This window comes from Stegostoma tigrinum, chromosome 45 (assembly GCF_030684315.1).
Source record: "Stegostoma tigrinum isolate sSteTig4 chromosome 45, sSteTig4.hap1, whole genome shotgun sequence".
In the NCBI taxonomy this organism is placed as follows: domain Eukaryota; kingdom Metazoa; phylum Chordata; class Chondrichthyes; order Orectolobiformes; family Stegostomatidae; genus Stegostoma; species Stegostoma tigrinum.
Window position 1 is genome coordinate 4,357,687 of NC_081398.1, and position 12,395 is coordinate 4,370,081.

General features: G+C 48.2%; 1 protein-coding gene across 2 annotated transcripts in view; it reads left to right on the plus strand.

Moving 5' to 3' along the window:
- Positions 1 to 2,422: 2,422 nt before the first annotated feature.
- The window catches only part of trappc14 (trafficking protein particle complex subunit 14), a 63,555-nt gene continuing 53,582 nt past the window's right edge, over positions 2,423 to 12,395 (plus strand). Inside the window, exon 1 of one of the 2 annotated variants that reach the window (XM_059642695.1) lies at positions 2,423 to 3,014. In XM_059642695.1, the coding sequence (XP_059498678.1) occupies positions 2,493 to 3,014 (522 nt within the window). In that variant the 5' untranslated portion in view covers positions 2,423 to 2,492. The remainder of the gene's footprint in view (positions 3,015 to 12,395) is intronic. The other variant, XM_059642694.1, reaches the window with a different exon arrangement.

Consider the following 12,395-nt stretch of genomic DNA (forward strand, 5'->3'; position numbering starts at 1 on the left):
CTGGCTGGGCATATCAACATAATTTTCAATTTCCATTGCGGCTCACTTCCAAAGCAGCCACGGCTGTACAATGCCTCTCAACTTTACAGCAGCGCAACGGGGACATTTTTCAATTGCTTCTCCTTTGTGGTAGAATTGTTATCGCCAATTTTATTCTGCTCCAAGGCTCCCCATTCAGCCTCCCGCCTTCCGTTCTCCATAGACATGAGCTGGCCCACAATGCCGCTGCTCAGACTGAGTCCTCTTCACCCTCCTATCCCTGCTGACCGACATCGGCCTGCAGTTTTAAATTCCCATCCTTGTTTTCAGATCCCTCCAAGGCCCAGCCACGTTCTTTTCTCTGTGATGGGCTTGTTTTTATCTGCTCTGTGTGCTTCATGCAACAAGGACAAACCAGGGTCCATTTTATTTCAGGGTTACGTTTGTGGCCCTGTCCATTCAAAAAATAATCTGAACGCACAACCATTTGCATTGTGCATTGCCCCAAGTTGCTGACTGTGTACACAACTCTTCTAATACGTTATTCTCATCAGTTCCTATGTTTATTTTACACAGAGTCTTTAAGTCACCCTGGCCTCCCTAATGGTATGCAGGTGCATTGTTGCTGGCCATTTGTCAGGGTGACGTTCCATCGCTGAGGAGCGTCACTTCTTGTCACTGCGGTAACTTCTTCCTTTTCTGTTGTTGGGACGCTGGTGGCCAATCTGTGGTCTGTACAGATGTTGGCTTCACACCTTCCAGAAGCTGCGAAGGACCAGCCTCTACAGTTACGTATGTATGCCCCCAGCTGTGACAGTATGTCTGGTTCTAAGACGTGCGATCAACGTGATGTAAGAACATAAGAAATAGGAGCAGATGTGGGCCATTTGGTCCATCAAGCCTGCTCTGCCATTCAATAGGATCACGGCTGATTTTTCTCGTGGACTCAGCACCACTCACTTCCTTTACTGTTCCAAAATCTATCTTTGCCTTCAAAATATCCTCAACTACTTCACTGGGCAGGGAATTCTACAGATTCACAACCCTTTGGGTGGAGAACACATAGAACAGTACAGCACAGTCCAGGCCCTTCGGCCCATGATGTTGTTCCAAAATTTTACCCTAACCCTAAGGTCTAACTAACCTCCACCCCTACCTTATACTATCATCCATATGCCTACCTAATAGCTGCTTAAATGCCCCTAATGAGGCCAACTCCACTACCCTCTCTGGCAATGCATTCCACGCCCCTACCACGATTGGAGTCTCCCTGATATCTACCTCCACTCACTTTGAAACTATGACCCCTTGTAATATCTACCTCCACCCTAATAAAAGTCTCTGGCTGTCTACTCCTATCTATACCTCTGATCATTTTGTACACCTCTATCAAGTTACCTCTCATCCTTCGTCGTTCTAAAGAGAAAAGCCCTAGCTCTCTCAATCTTTCCTTGTAAGACCTTCCCTCCATTCTAGGCAACACCCTGGTAAATCTCCTCTGCGCCTTTTCCAAATCTTCCACATCTTTCCTGTAATGGGGCGACCAGAACTGGAAACAATATTCCAGATGTGGCCAAACCAGGCTTTTGTACAGCTGGAGCATAACTTCATGGCCCTTGAACTCAATCCCTCTATTAATGAAAGCTAACACACCATACGCCTTCTTAACAACTCTATCCCCCTGGGTGGCAGCTCTCAGTGTACCTCCTCATCACCTGGTCTCACCCGTCATTGGGAATCAAGTTTGATTCTTGCTGAGAAGGAAAAGCCTGGAAATGACCCATTCTGGGTACAACACGTGGAAAATAGGAGGAGTAGGCCATTCGGCCCTTTGAGCCTGCTCTGCTATTCAATGTGACTACGGCTAATCAACGCTCAAGGCGTAAGTGCTGGGAAATGGGATGAGAATTGATAGATGTTTGCTGACTGGCAGTAACACGATGGGCCGAAGGGCGTTTTAGTGTCGGAAAATTACGGGCTCCCCGCTATTCCTCTGCCTCCCGCTAGTCCTCCGAGCGGCGCTGCTTCCCACCTCCCGCAGCTCCACTACCTGCCGCTGTTCCTAGTCTTCCCAGTTCCGCTGGTTCGCCCCCCTTCTGTGCGCTATTCTTCCAGATGGCGCTGGTCCGCCCACTCCCTCTGCCGCTGGTCTTCCCGCTGCCGGTGCTCCTCCGAGTGGCGCTGTTCCTGGTTCTCCCACTCCCGTAGCTGGTGTTTGCTCCCTTGTAGATCCCCACACTGCCGCTTCTCCTCCGAGCGGCGCTGTTCATTGCCCTCCCACTCCCGCCGCTGGCGCTCCCTCCCTTGTAGTTTCTCATGCCGCCGCTTCTCCTCCGAGCGGCGCTGTTCATGGCCCTCGCACTCACGCCGCTGGAACGCCCTCCCTTGCAGTTCACACCCTTCACCGCTGCTCCTCCGAGTGGCGCTGCGGCTGGTCCTCCGGGGCCGGCGGTTGCCATGGTGAAGGGGGTTGGGTGCAGGTGGAGGCGGAGGCCGGGACCGTGCGGGGGGCAATGGAGTCCCTCTGCGAGTACCTGATGTATTTTCCGGCCGGTCCGGTGCCGGATTACCGGCGTTACCGCGGCCTGCCGCGCCGGGCCCAGGTCTACCTGGGCGAGACGGTGCGCTTCGTGCTGGTGGTGCGGCGCCGAGGGCAGGGCCGGGGCCTCGAGTCAGAGGACGACGACGACGAGGAGGAGGCGGTGGCGGCGGCGGCGGCGGGCCAGGCCCGGAGCCTGGACCCCCAGAACTGGAGGGAGCTGTCCACCTCCCTATCGGCCCTGGCCAGTGTCTGCCCCGGGCTCCAGCAGCATCAGGCCCCGCCGCCTCACCAGCCGCTCCTTCAGGAGGACACCAGGCCCGCACCCCCGGCTCTCGGCCTGGTCCTCGGGCACCCCGAGGACGGACACGGGCGGCAGCAGCAGCAGCAGCCGGAGGACGAGGAGGAGGTAGAGGCCGGTGGTTTCCGAGAGTGTCGCCCACTGCTCACCCACGGCGGCGGGGCGCCCGGTAGGGAGGGCGGCGGTGGAGGCCAGGTGAGCCCCAGGGGTAGGAGGCAGGGGGGTGTCGGGGTGTGCCATTAGGTCCTCGGGTGTCAGGGTGTGCCATTAGGTCCACGGGGTGTCAGGGTGTGCCATTCCAGCGCATGGGGTGTTGGCTTGTGCCATTAGGTCCACGGGGTGTCAGGGTGTGCCATTAGGTCCACGGGGTGTCAGGGTGTGCCATTCCAGCGCATGGGGTGTTGGCTTGTGCCATTAGGTCCACGGGGTGTCAGGGTGTGCCATTAGGTCCACGGGTGCTAGGGTGTGCCATTCCAGCGCATGGGGTGTTGGCTTGTGCCATTAGGTCCACGGGGTGTCAGGGTGTGCCATTAGGTCCCTGGGGTATCAGGGTGTGCCATTAGGCCCGTGGGGCGTCGGGGTGTGTCATTAGGTCCCTGGGGTATCAGGGTGTGCCATTAGGTCCCTGGGGTATCAGGGTGTGCCATTAGGCCCGTGGGGCGTCGGGGTGTGCCATTAGGTCTGAGAGGTATCGGGGTGCACCATTCCGGCGTACGGGGTGTCGGGGTGTGCCATTCCGGCGTACAGGGTGTCGGGGTGCGCCATTCCGGCACGCGGGGTGTCGGGGTGCAAATCCAGTGCCACTGGATTTACACCCCGGGTGTCGCTGTTGGAATGCATTGTGTGCCATTGGGTGTTGGAGTGCCAGCTGGTTACACTGGGTGTTATTGGGGTTCAGGGTGCCATTTGTGTGCTAGTCAGGTCTGTTGGATTTCAGGATGCCGGTGGGGTGCGTAGGATCTCATTGGGTGTCCAGGTACCATCTGGTGCTTTAGAGGTTGTGGTGCCAGTAAAGATGCATTAGAGCTGAGGGTGTCAGAGTGCCAACTGGATGTTTCAATCTAGTTGAACCTTCGCTGTCCCACATCCAATACAACCACATCCTTCCATAGATACGGAGACCAGAGTTGCGTACAATATTCCAGATGAGATCTGACCAAAACCATCTAACAATTGTAGCAAAAAACCTTTATTCCTGTACTCCCAATCTGCTTGTAATAAAAAGCAGGGTACCATTTGTGGTGTAAAATGCAGTTGCCAAACCATTTGAGTGTCTCTTCTAAAAATATTGTGTCCTGTCTGTGCTCCAAACCATTGGCCCATTCTGTTTGAGATAAGGCATGTAGAACGAATTGCAGTGTGTAATTTTCACGAACCACTGGCAATATTTATTATTGTAACTGCTTATTCTCGCTCCTAGTAGGGAGAATGCACACTCCACTGCACAATCAAGAGTTTCTAGTAGTTAGACAATCCAGCTATGCAAGAAAGGTTTCAGCATGGAGCAGTCCCTCACAACTTGGGGCTGCAATCATAGATCACTGTGAGGTGTTGCATTTTGGAAGGGCATATCAGGGCAGGACTTAATGGTACAGTCCTGAGGAGTGTTGCTGAACAGAGGGACCTTGGGGTGCAGGTACATAGTTCCTTGCAGGTGGAGTCCCAGGTAGACAGGGGAGTGAAGAAAGTGTTTGCCTTCAATGGTCAGTGCATTGAGTATAGGAGTTGGGACGGTCATGTTGCGGCTGTACAGGACATTGATTAGGCCATCATTGGAATCCTGTGTTGAATTCTGCTTTCCCTGCCATGGGTAAGGTGTTATTAAATTTGAAGGGGTGTGGAAAAGATTCTCAGCGCTGTTGCCATGGTAGGGGGGTGCAGTTTGAGCTACAGCGAGAAGCTGAATAGGCTGGGGCTGTTTTCCCTGGAACAACGGAGACTGAGGGGTGACCTTATAGAGGTTTGTAAAATCATGAGGGGCATGGATAGGGTAAATATGTCAGGCCTTTTTCCCCAGAGTAGGGGAGTCTAAAACTAGAGGGGCATAGGTTTAACTTGAGGGGGCAAAGATATAAAACAGACCTAAGGGGTAACTTTTCCCCACACAGAAGGGGAGGTATATATGGAACGAGATGCCAGAGGAAAAGGTGGATGTTGGTACAGTTATAACATTTAAAAGACATGTGGGAGGTTATACAAATAGAAAGGGTTTAGTAGCATAAATGCTGGTAAATGGGACTGGATCAGTTTAGGATATCTGGTTGGCATTGATGAATTGGGCGGAAGGGTCTGTTTCCATGCTGTACAGCTCTGTGACTCTCTGCAGTCTGACAATGCCTTGAACTTATAATTTTCATCCTTATGCTTAGCTCCCTGCATGCCCCCGAATCTCTCCTTAGTGTAGCTTAACTTTGGAAGTGGGAATGCTCATATGTTTACAGCCACTTCTGCATCCCCAGTTTTCATTGCTGCATTATTGACGGCTGTGCCTTAAGCTATTTCTGTGCAATTCCTTGTCTAAAGCCATTCTGCCCCTCTCTCTCCCTCGAAACCTACCAAACAGTTGGTTGCCTATCCCTTTGCCTTACTGGTATTGGGGTGCTTGCCATATGAAGCTTTAAGAATACAGCTGTCTTTGAGTGACCTGCTCCACCTGTGTTCACATTTATTCTGCACTTGTGAGAGTTTGGTTCATAGTGTTCTTAGATCTGATGCATGTGGTTGTGGGTTGAAAGCCCATCATAAACCCGTGGGGGAGGGGTGGGGGGAGAAAGGGCAAATGCTTTGCCTTGTATTGTCGGACGTGAAATTTGCAAGAGGCTTGTTATTGTAATCTCGCCCACCTGTTCGGGACAGGTTCTGAAAAGGATCCCGTGCAATATTTGAGTAAGGACTGAAATTTCTGTGGTGTCTTGTCAGCCAGCATCCAGAACTGATCACCTAGTCATGACTTTACCGCCCTGAATTGTGCATTTGCAATTTGCCTGTCTTTTGGAGGCAATTAGTCAGTAAGAAAACACGCAGTGACACGTGTTCCCCTGCTAGATACATTTCTGTTCTGTGCCATTTGGCCCCTTGACCCAATGGTGCAGCACAGAACCTTTTCCGTGGGTTGATGTCTTACCAGGGTGGACAGGCCCAAGTATTCCGTTGATGCCGAGGGCGATGCCGCCGAGGACTGGCTGGGTCACCCGTGACGGCCAAGTCAGAATCGGATACATTGCCATCCAGAACAAGCCCTCAGCAGCAATTCAGACAAAAAATATTCACGTGATATCAGCAACTGTGACAGTGGGTGAAGGTCACAGGAGATCCCCAGTCATTGAGGTTTCCTTACCACTGAAACTGGATCCACCATTCGTCAAGGCCTGTACATCTACTGATGTAAGCCGCCATTTTCATGTTAAAAGGTGTCCTGCACAAAATGTGTACCTAGATGATGTCAGTCCAGCCTCCCTACAAACCACAAGCCCTTCGACAGTTGAGAGGTGATAGGGACAGGATTGTGAGATCTGCAAGGTCCGAACTTTGGACTGGGAAATGGATGGTGGAATTTAACTCAGTGTTTCTCTCCTGGGATGGGAACAGAGCATTTCAGCAGCTTTCTTTGCGCCAGATCGATTCTGCTCACCCCCCAACGTGGGGGAACGGGCCGGAAAAGGTGCTCTAAAAATAATCTGTTCCATCATCACCCGGCTTGAAATCAGCATCCTGCAGGCTCATTAATCTGTGGTTGGAAACTCAAAACTCAGTCTCCGAACCTGGAATGTACAAATCCCCATGGGCCAAATATGAGGAAGCTCGGAAAAGGAATGCCAGCAACAGCAAGGCCAAGGATCAACTCCATCTCCCGGTGACACCCGTGGTTGGAGATCTGGATGTAGGAATGGACTCCTCAGCCACACACAACCTGTGACCAGTGACGCAGAATTTCCGAGGTGGGCGGCCGTGCAGTCATCCTAGTTAGTGAGTGATTACCAGCCACAGCACGCAAGGGAGGCCTTTTGTGACTGAGCTGGCTGTTTGAGAGATCTACCTGGAGCTTCACTCCCTATAAAATCTTGGCAAACATTTCCCTTGGGATACAGGTTTTAACAGGCTCTTTTGCTGATGATTTCCTATGGGCTGCTCCCTGAGTCATTGCTGATTTGCGAGGACGTGCACTTGTCCATTCGATCCTTCGAGCCTGTTCCAGCATTCAGTTAGGTTCTGGCTGATCTGTACCTGAACTCTGTTGACCCGTCATTCCTCTATGTCACACGACAAGCCAAAATCCCCAGCCCTTCCGCATGCTATGCACTGTGCTGATGCCAAGCATTTTATTATTCCTAGATAAGAAAATGGAATGTCTTACTTTGCCATTTCGACAGCTGAGTCAACCACATTGCTGTGGGTCTGGAGTCATGTGTAGGCCAGACCAGGTAAGGGTAGCAGTTTCCTTCCCATAGGACATTAGGAACCAGATGGGTTTTTCTGACTGTTGATAGTGGTTTCATGGTCTTCATTAGACTCTTAACTCCAGATTCTTTATTGAATTCAAATTCCACCATCTGCTGTGATAGGATTTGAACCCACGTCCCCCGAACAGTAGTTTCTGGATTAATAGTTTAGCGATAATGCCACTAGGCCATTGTCTATGCCAGTTAGAGTTTGTTGACACTGTGGTCCACTTTTCGATTTGTTTTTGTGTCTTTTAGGTGGGGTTTTAAGTAGGTAGTAGGAGCTCCATAACTGCTGGCAAATAGTTGATATCTGTGCAGATTTCTTACAGCTGTTGGAAAACTATCCGGGAACCAGGAAGCAACACTAAGTGAACAATCCCTACTGTGTTAATATCTATACTAACATTGAAGGCAATCGGTTGAATTAATCAATCCGCTCCCCACCCCCCCTCAGAAGTGACATGCATTCATTCACAGGATGTGCGCTCTGCAAGCTAAAGAAACATGACTAGGCCTTTCTTAATTACCTAGGAGCTTTAGCTCCTCGTTGCTTTATCTATGGTGAAACATCAGCTAATCATCACTGACTTGGCAACCAAGTGTGTAGTATAAAATTGTGATAATTTGAAATTTGGCATTATTATTTTGGTAACACATCTCTCTTTACAGCAAGCAGTATACCGATAATCTTTCAGTCATTGGGTCTTGCAGCACAGAAGCAGACCCTTTGGTCCAACCATAATCCTAAACTAAACTTGTCTCACCTGCCCATGCTTGGCCCATATCCCTCCAAACATTTCATATTCGTGTACTTATCCAAATGGCTTTTAAACGTTGTAACTGTACCCACAGCCACCACTTCCTCTGGCAGCTCATTCTACACATGAACCTCTGTGTTTAAAACAAAAACTGCCCCTCATGCCTTTTTTAGAATTTTTCTTTTCACCTTAAAAATATGCCCTCTAGTCTTGAAATGCCCCATCCTACAGAAAGACACCTGCCATTCAACTTATCTGTGCCCCTCGTGATATTATAAACCTCTATAAAATCACCCTCAGCCTCCTAGAGTCCAGTGAGAAAAGTCCCAGCTTATTCTGCCTTTCTTTATAACTGAAATCCTCCATTCCCTGTAACATCCTGATAAATCTGTTCTGAACCCCCTCCAGTTTAATAATATCCTTCCTATAACAGGGCGACCAGAACTGGACGTAGTACTCCAAAATAGGCCTGACCAACATCCTGCACAACCTCAAACTGATACCCAACTCCTATACTCAAACGTCTGAGCTTGTTGATTTATTTATTCCAAGTTTCTCCCTTCATGCACAGGCTGTTGGGTGTATAACATTATAAACCAGCCCCTCAGTAAGATAATACTGATGGCTACATTTTCCACATGTGTCGCTAGTTAGTGACCCATATGGAGAAGCCCTATTTTGAGATGCCTCGTCTCTTTTGTTATGATCCCGGGGATGTTAACACTGGGCAAGTTAGATCCCAGTTGAAAATCTGACTTGATAGATTTTTAAAAAACTTAACAAGGTCGTCACACAACTGCACTTAGACTTTCTCAAACTCAGCTAAGCTCCTCAGGGTTCTACGTAAACACTTCTGGTGTGGAGATTTCAAACCCAAACCCTTACTCCGAGATGATGTAATTCCTAATGGTTCTAAAGGGTCTCTTTTTCTTAAGGAGAAATAATTTCATGCACATAATCTGCAAACTGAAAATAAAAAGCTTTCCAAGCTATGTGTTCGTCCCTTAAGCAAAAAAAACTTGATCTTTTCTGAACAGGTAGCAAGCTAATGTGCCTTAATGTTTATTCTGCTCATAAAACTCTGCCAATGCAAACAAATTTCCTTTATTATCTGGTGATGACTTCTATGTTACAGAAAGTTGAAAGAAAATGGCTCCTGAAATATGGACAGGGTTTATCACTGACTCCCTTCATATGCACACGCCAAAACACGCATGCCACCAGGTCAAAATCTGAACTTTTAAATAAATGATAAAATGTCTTTCTCACTTCCTCCTTTTCTGGGGGAATGTAGCAATAACTTGCATTCACGTAGGGCCTTTTAACATACCGGAATGTCGAGCATGTTGCACATTGACAGAGTTGGACAAAGCTTGACAGGAAGATAACAGGAGAAGGAGACCAAAAACGTTGCTCAGAGAGAGAGAGATGGAGAGGCAACAAGAGAGTTGGGAAGAAACTTACAGGGCTTGAGGACTGGACAGCTGAAGGTGACACAATAAGACAGAGTGAGAAGCTGGAGCTGGAGAAACGTCGCATTCTTGTATAGTTGCAGTGTTGGAGAATGTTGCAGAGATGAACGGAAGGACGGCAATGATGGTTGTGATTACTTGCATGGGTTGGCTCGGGGGATAGTTTGGCTGTGACTTTTGGGTTGTGGAGAAGGTTTTCACCTGAATTCTGCGATGGGTGTGAGCTTTCGCATGTAGAGTCTCTAGTATAAACAAAAACAGAAATTGCTGGAAAAGCTCAGCAAGTCTTGTAGCATCTGCAGAGAGAAATCAGTGTTAACGTTTTCAGGCCTAGTGACCCATCCAGACCCCTCCATAGATGCTCCTGGCTTTTCCAGCGATGTCTATTCTTGTTTCTCATTTCCAACACCTGCAGTTCTTTTGGTTGTTATTCTCATAGCTGTCTACTCTGGGATGGTGACCTCTCTGACTGCAGTCAGTTCTTAATGTTTAAACGTCAGCTTTGTGAAGTTACTGGGATAATTTTAAGTTAACAACTGACCAGGGTTAATGTTTCTTCCAATGCCGTGCACTCCTTAATCGTTCATTCAACAGCTAGATCAAAGACTGAAAGGAAATTGCATAAACAGATAACGTTGTGCACTCAACCAGCAACACCACAGTATGCTTAAATGTCCATTGTATGGTTCAATAATGTTGTGTTTTAGTTAACAAAGGAGTGATTAATAGCAGATTAGAGTTAAACCAGCACAAAGACCAAGAGAGTGAAAGTGAGAAGTGGCGGTAGCAGCAGAGACGATAACAATGTTATAATATGAGGCAATTAGATGGATGTGTGAACAGGCAGTGAATAGAGGGATATCGACCACTTCGAGTCAGATGGGATTAGTTTTGAATAGCTCAGCACAGACATGGTGGGCAGAAGGGCCTGTTGCTGTGCGGCATTGTTCTCTGTTCTTTATGAAATGAGAATTTTCTGTTGAGCGTAGCAGCACACAAATGTGATGACAGGGAGGTAATGCTTGTGTTTTTGGGGAAATCCAGGACAAGGTGGTATAATCTTTAACACGTTACGTTTGAGAGCAACACATGCTGCCAACAAATTGTCACGAGACCCTTCTCTACTCTCGCCCATTGAAAAAGCTAAGATTGGGAGTTTTTTTTAAAGTCAAGTCACCAACAATTGCGCAGAAAATGCTGTTAAATGGTGTTCAGATCAGCCTCCATCTGATTCAGAGGCAGAACCAGCCAGTGTGGCTGAATTTCTTTTTAATTAGTGCACGGGTTGAGGGTATCGCTATCTTATCAGTGTTTATTGACTACCTCCTGTTCCTGTTTCCTGACCCCTGAGGAACATGACAAGCTTCTTACCCACTGCTCAGCCAAAGAGTTTTGATGGGCGTCTTAAAAGAGGCAGAGACTAAAAGATTTCCAGAGCTTGGCGCCCGGGTAACTGAAGGTCAGAAATCACAGGACACCAGGTTATAGTCCAACAGGTTTATTTGAAAACACAAGCTTTCGGAGTCTTGCACCTTCCTCAGGTATTAATGAGAGAGGCAGTACCAGACGCAGAATTTGTAAGTAAAAGATCGAAGGTCACGCTACTGATGAAGATGCATTAAACAAACCGAAGATGCCGATAAATCTTAAATCGGTTAGAAAGTTTTAATTGACTAGTATGTACATGTAAATCCCTGAATTCCTTTGTCCTGGGAGAACTAAGGGTTTTATCGGTGTAAGAAGAGGTTACATTTTAGGCCAGACAATGCATGCTAGGTATGAAGCCTTGTTTAGAATCTGTTTGTGTCTTGGTTTGGAGTCAGACTGGTTTTATTTCCAAAGTAGGAATTTAGCACACCATATTGATTGACTGTCTATAAATTGTGTGCTTTTTGAACAAAATAGAATGTATCCGCAAATTCAAATTCACCCCATAGATTCACGTGTGTGTGTGTGTGTGTGTTTTGATCCTGCCCAACACTGGCTCCTCCACATCACAGGTATCTGAATGAAGTGCCGCCAGTCAGGGAGTGATGGAAATTGTGGATGTTCAAGATGCTGGAATTGGAGGAGTGCACAGACCTTGGAAGGTTGTGGGACTGGGAGGGGTCATGGAGAGGTTTGTACATGACAAAATTCCTACAGTGTGGAAGTAGGGCCTTCAGCCGGTAGGGTCCATACCAACCCTCCAAACAGCATCCCATCCCCGCTACCCTATCCCTGTAATCCTGTATTTCCCATGGCTAATCCATCTCGCCTATACATCCCTGGACACTACGTGCAATGTAGAATGGCCTAACCTGCACATCTGTGGACTGTGGGAGGAAAACCATGCAGACACAGGGAGACTGTGTAAACTCCACACAGACACAGCCTGAGGCTGGAATTGCACCTGGGTCTCTGGAGATGTGAAGCAGCAGTGCTAACCACTGTCCAACTGTGCCACCCTAAATGTTGGTGAGAAAAGTGAGGTGTTAATTGATCAGAGGATGTTGTATGTCAGCAAGGGCTTTTTGTGGGGCATTACCATTGTGCCTATCTCTCAACAAAGGTGCCCAGGTTAGAGGCCCACCTACTCCAGAGGCGTGAGGTAGCTTCTCTGATCAGAAGGTATGTGGTGAGCAAGCGGTTATGTGTAAATGGGACTGAGTCATGACATAGCGCAGCCGATCTCAAATCTGTGGAGAGTATAATGTGGGATTGCATTGGGATAGTAGCATCTCGATGTAACAAAGACATGAAGGAAGGTTTCAGCAGCAGGCGAGCTGAGGCTGAGACAGAGCCAGACCCTTGAAAGATCTGGATTGAGGTTGCTCACAGCCCAATGGCCTTGATGCTACAGGGTTGTAACGTTCTGGCTCATAACGTGAGAAACCTTTTTATTGCTATTAAATTAGTGAGTTA